General features: G+C 42.2%; 1 protein-coding gene across 1 annotated transcript in view; it reads left to right on the top strand.

Moving 5' to 3' along the window:
• The window catches only part of LOC105894908 (coiled-coil domain-containing protein 106-like), a 9,356-nt gene extending 230 nt beyond the window's left edge, over positions 1 to 9,126 (top strand). The window contains exons 1-5 of the mRNA XM_031563738.1: positions 1 to 320; positions 558 to 876; positions 7,831 to 7,944; positions 8,295 to 8,525; positions 8,657 to 9,126. The exon at positions 1 to 320 is cut by the window's left edge and continues 230 nt beyond it. Coding sequence (XP_031419598.1) covers positions 288 to 320; positions 558 to 876; positions 7,831 to 7,944; positions 8,295 to 8,525; positions 8,657 to 8,973 — 1,014 coding nt within the window. The 5' untranslated portion in view covers positions 1 to 287 and the 3' untranslated portion in view covers positions 8,974 to 9,126. The remainder of the gene's footprint in view (positions 321 to 557; positions 877 to 7,830; positions 7,945 to 8,294; positions 8,526 to 8,656) is intronic.
• The last annotated feature ends 3,380 nt before the right edge of the window (positions 9,127 to 12,506 follow it).

Genomic DNA, 12,506 nt, shown 5'->3' on the forward strand with positions numbered 1-12,506 from the left:
GACTGCCAAATAAAGGAAATCGGGATAAATCTGTGTACTCCCATTTTAAAAGCTTATGAACGACACAAAGCAAACTAGAACGACAGTTCCATATTCCTTCATCCCACTCCAGTCCAGATGGTGGCAGTAAAGCGTAGTTTTCTGGTTGGTTTGCCAACCATCAGTAGTCCGCAAGTAAGAACATTTCACAGAAGTCAACGGGAAAAGTTATTGAGGATTCGTCGATATTGGTTTAAGAAAGACAGAGTTTCATCGCTTTTGCTGTGATAAACTTTTCTTGACACCAAATGAACAGATCTCCGTGCGTGAACTTATTTAAGGTAGGCTACGTTTTTAGTCACAGTATCATAAGCATCTAGCTTGCTTCGTTTGATCCTACATATGATACTACTCGAATGTATCAGCATGATAGGGACACCGTGACAATACATCCCTCCGTGCGAAATGCTATCGATGTGCCAAATATTTAGTATGTAATGTTGGTTTAGTGTTATTTTTTAAAACAAGAAAACAGCTTCAAATCATTATGTTTGTCTTTGTTCCCCTGGCTGTATTAGAAAACTCTGGACGAGATCAAAACAGGGTCCGTTGCTAACATGGATCTGGGACTGCCGTTGAGCTCTGGCTGTGATGAAACACACCAGGTACCCCTGAGACTGAGTGTGAAAGAAAAGGACATAAAAGAAGAGGAATATGGACATATGATTACATGCCAAGATGACGAAGAAAAGCCCATTGCAGATCTTCACTGTAAAACGGAAACGGACTTGTCAGAGTCACTAAGCTCCACTTATAATGAAACACTACAGACAACAGTGGATGTTAAAGTGAAGAAGGAAGAGGGTGAGCAACAACACAACGATTGTCCTCTGGAAAGTAAGTCATTTCAGACTGATGCACTTAGAGCTGTGTTCGATGGTCAATTAATGATGACGTCAGAATTCTGGCAGCGGGGTGGCATTCTTGTAGCGTGCGTGTGTGTGTGTGTGTGTGTGTGCATGTATGTGTATGTGTGTGAAAAAGAGGGGGAAAGAGGTCTGCTGGGTAGGGGTGGGCGATATGAGCTAAAATTCATATCATGATATTTTCCACTGTCCACACGATATCGATATGATCACGATATATGAGGGAACAAATTTTGAAACACATTTAAATGGCCCTTCTTAGTTAAATGGCATTAGTTAAGGCAAAATATGTCATCGTGAAAATACAAGCAGCGCCTCATCTCAGATTGTGCAATCCATCACAAACTGGGTTGAGCGCATGCCTTTTGCTTTCAAAGTCAAAGTCAAAGTAGCTGTATTGTCAATTTCTACATGTCAAGACATACAAAGGAATCGATAGGACGTTTCCCACTCTCCCACGGTGAAACATATAAAGTGCACAGGCACAACAGATAAGACAAGACATTTCCTAATACTAAGTAAACATACAGATTCACGTACAGCAGCATATGTTTCTGTAAAGTGAGGTTATGGTAGTGCAAATAGGCAATTTAATGGCAGCAAAAAACATCCTGTAACATGCATTAACAGTGCAAGTAGAACAGAAAAGTGGCTATGGTAAAAGTAATACAAACGTAAACGTAACACAAGTGATAAAAGTGCAAGAGACAGTTTGTTGCAGAGTCCTGAGTGATTTTAGGGGGTGGGGTGGGTGGGGGGGGAGAATTTACCTTCCTGACAGCTTGGTGTATGAAGCCATTTCTGAGTCTGGTGGTACGGCAACGGAGGCTCCTATACCCTCTTCCAGAGGGTAGGAGGCTGAACGGACTGTGTGCTGGTGTCACTCGCAATCAAGGTAGCTTTCCAGGTGAGGCGGGTGGTGTATAGGAAGGGAGTGGGGCAGCAATGATCTTACCAGCTGTGTTCACTATGAGTTGCAGTGCTTTCCTGCTGTGTTCAGTGCAGCTACTGCACCACACAGTGATGCAGCTGGACAGGATGCTTTCAATGGTGCCCCGGTAGAATGCGTTCAGGATGGGTATGGGAGCTTTCGCTCTCTTGATCTTGCGGAGGAAGTAGAGGCGCCGCTGGGCTTTCTTCGCCAGTGATGCAGAGTTGGTGGCCCAGGAGAGGTCCCCAGGAATTTGGTGCTGCTCACTCGCTCCACAGCAGCATCATCGATGGTCCGTGGTGGGTGTTCAGTGTGGCTTTTCCTGAAGTCAACCACATTCTCCTTTGTTTTGCTGACATTCAGCAGAAGGATGACCTCCTTCCTGTAGTGGGTCTCATCGTTCTTGGTGATGAGACCCACCAGAGGTGTATCGTCCGCAAACTTCACCATGTGATTGGTGCTGTGGGTTGTTGTGCAGTCGTGAGTCAGCAGGGTGAAGCGCAGGGGACTGAGCACACAGCCTTGTGGGGCCCCTGTGCTGAGTGTGATGCTGCTCGAGATGTTGTTGCCGACTCGTACTGCTTGTGGCCGCTCACTGAGGAAGTCCAATATCCAATTGCAAAGGGAGGTGTTGAGCCCCAGCTGGTCCAGTTTACAGATGAGTTGTTGTGGGATTATGGTGTTAAAAGCTGAACTAAAGTCAATGAAAAATATTCTCACATGTGAGTCTGCTTTTTCCAGGTGGGTGAGGGCTGGCTGGAGAGCAGAGCAGATTGCGTCCTCTGTGGAGCGTTTGGCCCGGTATGCGAACTGAAAGGGGTCCAGGGTGGGCTTGATGTGAGGATGGACTTGATGTGAGACATGACTAGCCGTTCAAAGCACTTCATAATGATGGGGGTCAGTGCCACAGGGTGATAGTCATTGAAGCAGGATGGAGCCAGTTTCTTTGGCACAGGTATGATGATGGAGGTCTTGAAATGTGATGCAACAGCAGCTTGACTCAGAGAAGGGTTGAAGATATCCGTGAATATATCCTTAAGCTCCTCTGCGCAGTTCCTTAGTACACGGCCTGGAATGTTGTCAGGGCCTGTTGCTTTGCGGGGGTTGATAGTGGAGAGTGCCCTCTTTTTTTCTTTCACCCTGTTCGTGGGGTGGGGGCGGGGTGGAGTTTTCTGTGGGCTTGTGTTATTTGTTGCTTCGAACCGTGCAAAGAAGCTGTTGAGGTCGTTGAGCAGAGAGATGTTGTCGTCGCAGGTCTGTGATGCAGGCTTGTAGTGTCTCTGCTGTCCTTGAAGTGGCTGGTTATTTTTTTTTTGAGTAGTCCTGTTTTGCTCTTCTGATGCCACGGGACAGGCTGGCTCTCACTGTTCTCAGGCCAATTCTCAGAGTTTGTCACCACTGTAATATTTGTGGACACATTTATTATATGTCCTTTCTATCCATTGAATAGGTAATGTATTTCACGTATGTGTAGAACCTATTTAGTCTTGCTAATCTGACATAAGACCGCAGTGAAAATGCACAGAGGGGAGGCTAATAGTACCTCTGTCTCAATGAAGGGGGCGTGCAAGAGCCTGGAAACTGGACTTCCAATCGAAACATGAAATGTTAAATAATGGGAGACCAATACCGTAGCTAAAAGGTTTTGCTTCAAAAGACGGGACAAAATAAAACTTGATCGACTACTCGCATTCAAAGCCAAATTGCTTTTGAACATTTTTGGAACCTCAAGAATAAATTTGGCTTTGGACAAACAGCGGAGACTAAATATTGCCATGAGCAATATTCCCTATAATTACATACATTGATATCAGAGTGAGCCCTTGCTCCGTCGATTTCCCATTATTTTTCTTAGGATTGTTTAATGATGTGAAGCCATTTGACATCACACAAGTGGTTGGTATCACTTTGAACCCAAGACTGCTTTTTATTGGTGAGCTGATTTTGAGAAATTAAACTTTGCAGCTAAAGTTCTGTTTCCTGGTTGTTATGGTTTGTTGCTGTGCTAGCTAAGGAAACGTTTAATAACCTTAAAAGATTTAAATGGAAGAGTTAAATTTGCATGAAATGATGGCTATTTTATTTATCTAGCTGATGTTATAGTCTACTCGATTTAACTCATCAAATTATAATGGGAAAAAGGTAGGGTATGGGAACCCTCACGGTGCCTATGCAACTTAGTATGAAAGAGTTCATATTCAAGAGTTCATATTCACACACAATAACATCACTTTTTGCGTGTTCGCGCATCCTCGATTGTTCACTTTTGCACTTATAATAAGCTATATATATATATATATATGTAGCTTGCTTACTAACTGCAGCTGCCTGCACGCTTGTTTGGTGCTAGCACTACATGCGCGCAACAATTGCATGCAACGTCCGCTCATAAAAATAGGTCAACATATTAACATACATTCTTTTTTTTTCCGTAAGAACCTAGAGAGGTTAGATTAAAATAACATATAGATGTAGCTACTAACTACTATCACTCAATAAAAATTTTGAACAAAACAATATGAATGCCAAATTCGAATTCAAGAATTATGAATATATTCTCCGGTATCCACGGTATGGCAAAATCCATACATTGGCGCAGCACAATACCGGTTTTCACTATCTTACCGGTATATTGCCCACTCCTACTGCTGGGGTATTTGTGCATGTGTGTACGTGTGCGTGTCTGTGTGTGTGTGTGTGTGCGCGTCGTGTGTGTGTGTGTTTGTGTGTAACGGTGTACGTGTGTGTTGACTGCTCTCAAATCTATTACTGATACTGATACTTCTGGAAGTCTGGTGTTCAACCAACCGAAGAGGGCACACGTCACCCCGCTACTCATTGAGCTCCACTGGCTGCCTGTAGCTGCTCGCATTAAGTTCAAGTCACTTATGCTTGCTTAGAGAGAGAGAGAGAGAGAGAGAGAGAACGAATGAGTAAAGAGAGAGAGAGAAGGAACGAGTGAGTAAAGAGAGAGAGAGAGAGGGAACGAGTGAGTAAAGAGAGAGAGAGAGGGAGCAAGTGAATAGAGAGAGAGGGAGAACGAGTGAGTAAAGAGAGAGGGAACGAGTGAGTAAATAGAGAGAGAGAGAGCGGGAGAACGAGTGAGTAGTGAGTGCAGTCATACCTGTGAATGAACCGCATCGAGTCACAGAGAGAGGTTTTTGAACGGCTGAATATGGACCTGTGCCTGTCTCATCTGTCTCTTCTGCCCTCTGTGCACCGCTCGTGGACATATCCTATTAAAATAGTATAAAACATTGTAAATAGGCATATTGGGATTATACCAGGTTAGATTTGGGATAGTGCATGAGTCAGAAGCATGTTCACTGGTAATGTGCGATGGATTTAAGATAGGCCTACTGAAGCATGGGGACGAGCTTCCCAGAAATTGAGGGGGTAGTTCAAGGCCGGGTTAACCCCATTGGTATCGTGCGGTTAGCCACGGTTCACTTGAGAGTGGGAGGCTGGGGTTTGAGGCCAGGGCTAATGCTCTCCTCTACCATTTGGCTACACTATAAATACAAAGGCATTATAGGCTTTTTGAATTGTTTTTTAATTAGCAAATACTTTTGGTAATATCTTTAAATTCATTTTGATGTAATATGGTTATATGAAGGACAGATAAACTAACCTGCCGTTCCCACTAGCCGTCAAAGCTGCACTATGCACTTAGGCTATGCCTTTTCCTCTACCATTTGGCAACAATATCAATATAAATAGGCTCATTATAGGCTTTGTGAAATTCTTTAAAACCAACATTTCATTAGTTGAAATTACTGAAAGTCTTACATCATACATCCTACTGTAGCTTTACTGTAGGCTATAGATATAGATATCTTACCAAGTGTAATGGTCTCCTCCCTTGCCTTCTCTCAATTTCATTTTTGCGATTGTAGTTTTACTGTAGGCTATAGATATTTTATCAATTAGCCTAGGCAGTCAATATGCATCAATCATCCAAATTAATTTCATTTTTGCGATTGCAGATATTGCATTTGATTTGTGGCTAGCGGCTGAATAAAACACATTATTTCGCTAAGCCGTCTTCTATAAGTCTGTTATTCCTGGACAAGCTAACTTGAACCAAGCGTGGGCCTTCGACGAATTCGACGGAGAACAGCGAGATCTTTCAGTAGGCTATAGATATTTTATCAATTAGCCTAGGCAGTCAATATGCATCAATCATCCAAATTAATATAATAACACAATTTCTTACCAAGTGTAATAGTCTCCTCCCTGGCCTTCTCTCAATTACGTTTTACCATTGCAGATATTGCATTTGATTTGTGGCCTAAACAGGTTTTCTGTAGCCATTTGATGAGCTTCAAGCTTCGTTTCTCTGAACTGCGCCTAGAAATAAGATCCTGCAGTTTCCTATTTAATCTAGTCATCATCCAAAATTGCAAAATATGTGAAACGATGTGGGCTGTAATTATTAAATTAGTATTCCTACTCACGCATTGAATTTGCCACACAAACCAATATAACCTCTAACTCTCATTCACATCAGTAACGGAAGAAGGCAGAAGGAAGTACAGTGAATGTTTATGGTACAGTCCCGCCAACTGTTGTCCTTCGGCCACAAATGTCTCACCAGAAAACAAAAATAACGTTAGTTAGCTGACAAGCAATCAATTTAAAAGTTGTTCAGAAGAACTTTCAAGTTTATTTAGCTAATATTTCCATAACATGAAAAAGTTAAACACGTAACATGAATTACTTTTATTTGATACCCATGAATAGTTCCTACAGCGTTGAGCAGAGGGGGACACACAATCAAGTGGGCACTGAGTTTCACAACACGAGGGAGTCGGGACCATAGACATATGGTCGGGACACAAATACTGCCCAATGGAACGTGTTCATACTCGAACTTGTACAACCTCAAAAATAGCTGGCTCAAAATTTCTAGACCATCGAAAACAATGAAGAGAAATATCCCTGTCATTGATGAATCGGTTGCGGAGGACGAAGCGGAAACTTCTTCCACCGGTGAGTAGCAAGCCAAGCTAATGCACATGAGTGAGCCGCAGTGGTAAGCTAGCTAACCAGCTACTTACATTAGTGCTAGCTAGCTTGCCATTGACAGCTATGAAATGTCATTCCACTGCCAAAAATCCTTAACCTAATCCCTTACCTTAAAGCAGCACAATGGAGGAATTGCTAATTGCTAATCGCTAACGAGATGCTAGCAGCAAAACCTGTTGAAATTTGATTACTTTGACACTATGACAAAGTAGTGAGTCAACAACTTTCCTAACACAGTCAAACATCAAGCAAGTGCAACACAAGACAAAGCAAGACGGCAAATAAACTAGTCCGGCAGAGAGTAGTACCCGGGCGGCTTCCAGAAACCTACATAGCGCTGTAAAATGCTTACGGACCCTGGTATGGCAATGGCACAGAGGCCATTCTCCATATTAAACTTCATTGTAGCGCCCCAATTTTAAGCTGTTATTTTAAGGTAAAATTGCTAATCCTTACCCTAACCCTGAAGTACAATTGCTACATACTGTTACTTTAATTCTCATCCCTGGTTACACAGCTGAGTTAGCAGTCGTAGCCTATCACTATTTTCCTTTTAGCCATTTTTGTGTAGAAAAATGATTTCCTCCTAGCTGGAAGAACACACTTGTCTCATGTACATACTATAGATAGCTACTTTATCTTGACATGTGTCGGCTCTAGGCTTGTTTAAACTGCAAATTCTATGTCTCATCATATAGTGCATTACAAATTAAATGTATTATTATTATTATTATTACTTTAAGGTAGCCTACTTATTAGCCTAGCCTGTATTATTATTATTATTATTATTACTTTAAGGTAGCCTACTTATTAGCCTAGGCAGTCAATATGCATCAATCATCCAAATTAATATACCAGTTTGTGTGTAGTTCTCATGTTGTCAATACATTGACAATAAAATAAAGGAAACTGATTATGTGGATGTTGTTTTATTAGTCTGTTTTATTCTTTCCCCCAAACATGTAGCGCTGAGACTGCGCCACGAGCTGGAGATGACCAAACTCAAAGTAGAGTGGCAGCAGGAGATGCTCAAGGAAGTGACCAAGGAGAGAGACTTTCTAAGGGAACAACTGGCTATGAGTAAGTCATTTTGCCATGTTTAACAATACCCTTCGAAAATTGAACATTTAACATATCCTGGGGCCATGATATTGGTTAAACGGATATTTCACTGAAATAGGTTTTCTACTTATATTTTGACTTAGGACTTAGATTGATGCCGGGAAAAAAAAAACTTTGTTAAAACATCAGATCTTGGTAGTGGACTCCACTGTATATATTTTTAATACGGTAAATAATAAAATAAAAAAACAGTAAAGGGTTGATTTTGAACTGAGAAAACTATGTTCCAAAGACCATCACACTTACTAGTGTGCCACCCACAAGCCGATATTTTCCACTAATCATCCTCTGTCAATGTCTGTTTTTAGCAGTAAGAAAAAAGGACAAGAGCGTTCGATCAGAGGACAGCACAAATGCCTTAAAGCAAACCACTTCCGGCGCTTCAGCTACTTCCTCTTCTGATTCCTCCGACTCGTCATCCGACTCTTCATCCGCGGATGAGGAACGGAAGAAGAAAAAAAAGAACAGCAAAACAGTAAAGCGACGGAAGCAGGGGAAAAGGGGAAAGAAAAGACAGGAGCAAAGTATTCACCAGAGAGGTAATAAGAATATACAGTGGCGGGGGGAAAGTCTACACCCGCTTTCAAGGCTATCAAGTTTGATCATTAAACGAGTAGAATATATACAGCATGATGTGCGCTGTACTCATTTTACCTTCTCTAATTTGAAGCTCGAGATCCTGAGGAAGTGGTGGCCCGATACAAAAAGGTCTTGAAGATCTACCAGAGGGGAAAGACCATGGTTGCTGCCTTCAGAGCTGTGGGTGTTGACCGCAACACCATTGTCGTCAATGCCCCAATTGCAGAACTTTTCATCGCCGCCCCAGAAAAATTTGCAGCGCTGAAAGAGAAGAGCCCTAAGAAGGAGAAGCTCATCTGCTTTGCACAAATGTGTAAAGATGCCATTGAGGCTGATGACGGCATTGATAAAACAATTAAATATTACAAAGAGTCAGGTAAACTTCTGCCCATAAATAAAGGCAAGTAACCTAGACTGGCTGATGATCATCATTGTTGTAGTTGCGTTGTTGCATTTTTTTGTTGTTGTATTTAGCAGATTTCAGTCATTAGAACGCATTGTTAAATGTGCATTTGTTGTCAGTGTATATTTTTCCAATAAAATTTTTCCAATTTCGCTTTATTTCCTCGATGCTGTGTTGTGTGTTTTTGCCATTGATATGTTTAACAACTTAACGTCTGAGGTCATTTTTGGAGACTTTCACGGAGTATTTGTGTAGTCACACTTTACATCAGTTGCTGCAGAAGTGTCTACTAATGGTATGTCTCTCAGTAACGGGTCATTTATAAATGTTTATAAAGTATAGATTGTGCCCGCTTTAGATCAAGCATTGCAAAACACTTTACTAATGATTAGTAAATGGTTTCTATAGTATGTCCCTCAGTAACGGGTCATTTATAAGTGTTTATAAAGTATAGATGGTTCCCGCTTTAGATCAGGCATGGCAAAACATTTAATATGATGGATAACATTTAATATGATGCATAACATTTAATATGATGGATAACATCACTGCAGCAAATATGATGGATAACATTTAATATGATGGTAAGCCGGCTATCCTGACATAATAATGACATCGTGCCCCTGTCTTCAAATATAAATAAATATAAGAGTGATTTATTTTGCGGCAAGTAAACTTTTGACACCATTGGAGCCTGCTGAGGCAGTGAAGGGCCATGATTACGGTTTCATTTATATATTTTAGCCAACATGTCAATGTGGCAAACTTTGCTGTTTTACAGACGCAGTGTTCACTCCGGTCCCGTTAACTCCACCCTAACTTGGAAATCATGCTTTCACAAGTATGCAGCTCAACAACACCAGTCATCAATGATCAATATCATAAATGATCAATGTGCTATTCCTTATAGGTATGCAGCTCAACAACACCAGTCATAAATGATCAATATGCTATTCCTTATAGGTATGCAGCTCAACAACACCAGTCATAAATGATCAATATGCTATTCCTTATAGGTATGCAGCTCAACAACACCAGTCATAAATGATCAATATGCTATTCCTTATAAGCAAATCATTTTGAATGTAACTGTAAGTAGAGGTAGGTAATGTGTAGAAATAGCCTCATCAGTCGTACATTAAAACTACCGGCCTGTCTGTCTCTTAACCAGCCTGTCTGTCTGTCTCTACCGGTCTGTCTGTCTGTCTGTCTCTTTACCAGCCTGTGTGTCTGTCTCTTTACCAGCCTGTCTGTCTGTCTCTTTACCAGCCTGTGTGTCTGTCTGTCTGTCTGTCTGTCTGTCTGTCTCTTTACCGGCCTGTCTGTCTGTCTCTTTACCAGCCTGTCTGCCTGTCCGTCTCTTTACCAGCCTGTCTGTCTGTCTCTTTACCGGCATGTCTGTCTGTCTCTTTACCGGCCTGTCTGTCTCAACCGGTCTGTCTGTCTGTCTGTCTGTCTCTTTACCAGCCTGTCTGTCTGTCTGTCTGTCTCTTAACCAGCCTGTCTGTCTGTCTCTTAACCAGCCTGTCTGTCTGTCTGTCTGTCTCTTAACCAGTCTGTCTGTCTGTCTGTCTCTTTACCAGCCTGTCTGTCTGTCTCTTTACCAGCCTGTCTGTCTGTCTGTCTGTCTCTTTACCAGCCTGTCTGTCTGTCTGTCTGTCTGTCTCTTAACCAGCCTGTCTGTCTGTCTCTTAACCAGCCTGTCTGTCTGTCTGTCTGTCTCTTAACCAGCCTGTCTGTCTGTCTGTCTGTCTCTTAACCAGTCTGTCTGTCTGTCTGTCTCTTTACCAGCCTGTCTGTCTGTCTCTTTACCAGCCTGTCTGTCTGTCTCTTTACCAGCCTGTCTGTCTGTCTCTTTACCAGCCTGTCTGCCTGTCTGTCTCTTAACCAGCCTGTCTGTCTGTCTCTTTACCAGCCTGTGTGTCTGTCTGTCTGTCTCTTTACCAGCCTGTCTGTCTGTCTCTTTACCGGCCTGTCTGCCTGTCTGTCTCTTTACCAGCCTGTCTGTCTGTCTCTTTACCAGCCTGTCTGCCTGTCTCTAATGTATGAGTCCTAACCAGTGATTAGAAATTAGAAGTAGAATAAATTAGAAGTTTCATACAGATATACTCAGATATACTCAAGCCTTTGTTTTGAACTGTATTTGAAAAGGATTATTTATACATCAGTTAATAATGAATTTTAGATGTAGAACATCTGTCTGTCATTCTAAATCCATATGGAACTCTTTCAGGTGCATCAGAACATCCAGATGGAACACAACAGAAGATCCATGGACAGAATGATGAACGTAGCCAGCAACTCAATGGAAGGCTCTACCACTGCACAGTCTGCAGGAAGAGCTTCATGGTCCTGAGAGAACTCGAGGAACACCAGGAGACACACACTCTTCAAGAGCAGATCACTGGAGAGAAGCTTCATGTATGTGCCCAGTGTGGAAAAGCATTTACCAGACCCTCACATCTTCAGAAGCATATGCTAGGACACTGAAGAATGGCCCCATAAATGTGCCCAGTGTGGAAAAGCATTTTCACGAGTTTCAACGATTAAAACCCATATGTTAATACACACTGGAGAGAAGCCTCATAAATGTCCCAATGTGGTAAAATATTTAGTAGTTCCTCACATCTTGAAAAGCATATGCTTGTACACACTGGAGAGTGGCCTCGTGAATGTGCTGAGTGTGGAAAAACGTTTACAAGACCGTCACATCTTCAAAGACATATGGTAGCACACACTGGAGAGAGGCCTCATAGATGTGCTCAGTGTGGGAAAGCATATCCTTATGCTTGTAATCTTAAAATGCATATGCTAATACACACTGGAGAGAAGCCTTATAAATGTGCCCAGTGTGGAAAGGCGTTTTCACACCTTTCGAATCTTAAACTCCATATGCTAATGCACACTGGAGAGAAGCCTCATCAATGTGCTAAATGTGGAAAAACATTTACAAGGTCTTCAAATCTTCAATATCATATGGTAACATGCTGCAGGGAAGCCTTATCAATGTGCTAAATGTGTGTGTGATAGTGCATGTGTGTGTGTGTTTGATGTTGTGTATGTGTACCCATACTGTACACATGCATTTGGTTCCTCTCTAGTGTGTGTGTGTGTGTGTGTGTGTGTGTGTGTGTGTGTGTGTGTGTGTGTGTTGGTAACACGCTGCAGAGAAGCCTCGTAAATGTGCTAAATGTGGAAAAGCATTTGGTAGTTCTTCACATGTTGACAAGCATATGTGTGTGTGTGTGTGTGTGTGTGTGTGTGTGTGTGCTAGAGCATGGATCGGTTCTTCACATGTTGACAAGCGTGTGTGTGTGTGTGTGTGTGTGTGTGTGTGTGTGTGTGTGTGCATATGTTAATCAACACTGGAGAGAAATAAATGTCCCTGGTGTGGGAAAGCATTTACAAACTCCACATGTCTTAAACACACACGCACGCACGCACGCACGCACGCACGCACGCACGCACACACACACACAGCCTCTACGACTCCTAACAGACATGCCACTACGCTTTGAGTGGAAATACAGCCTCTACG

This window comes from Clupea harengus, chromosome 26 (assembly GCF_900700415.2).
Source record: "Clupea harengus chromosome 26, Ch_v2.0.2, whole genome shotgun sequence".
In the NCBI taxonomy this organism is placed as follows: domain Eukaryota; kingdom Metazoa; phylum Chordata; class Actinopteri; order Clupeiformes; family Clupeidae; genus Clupea; species Clupea harengus.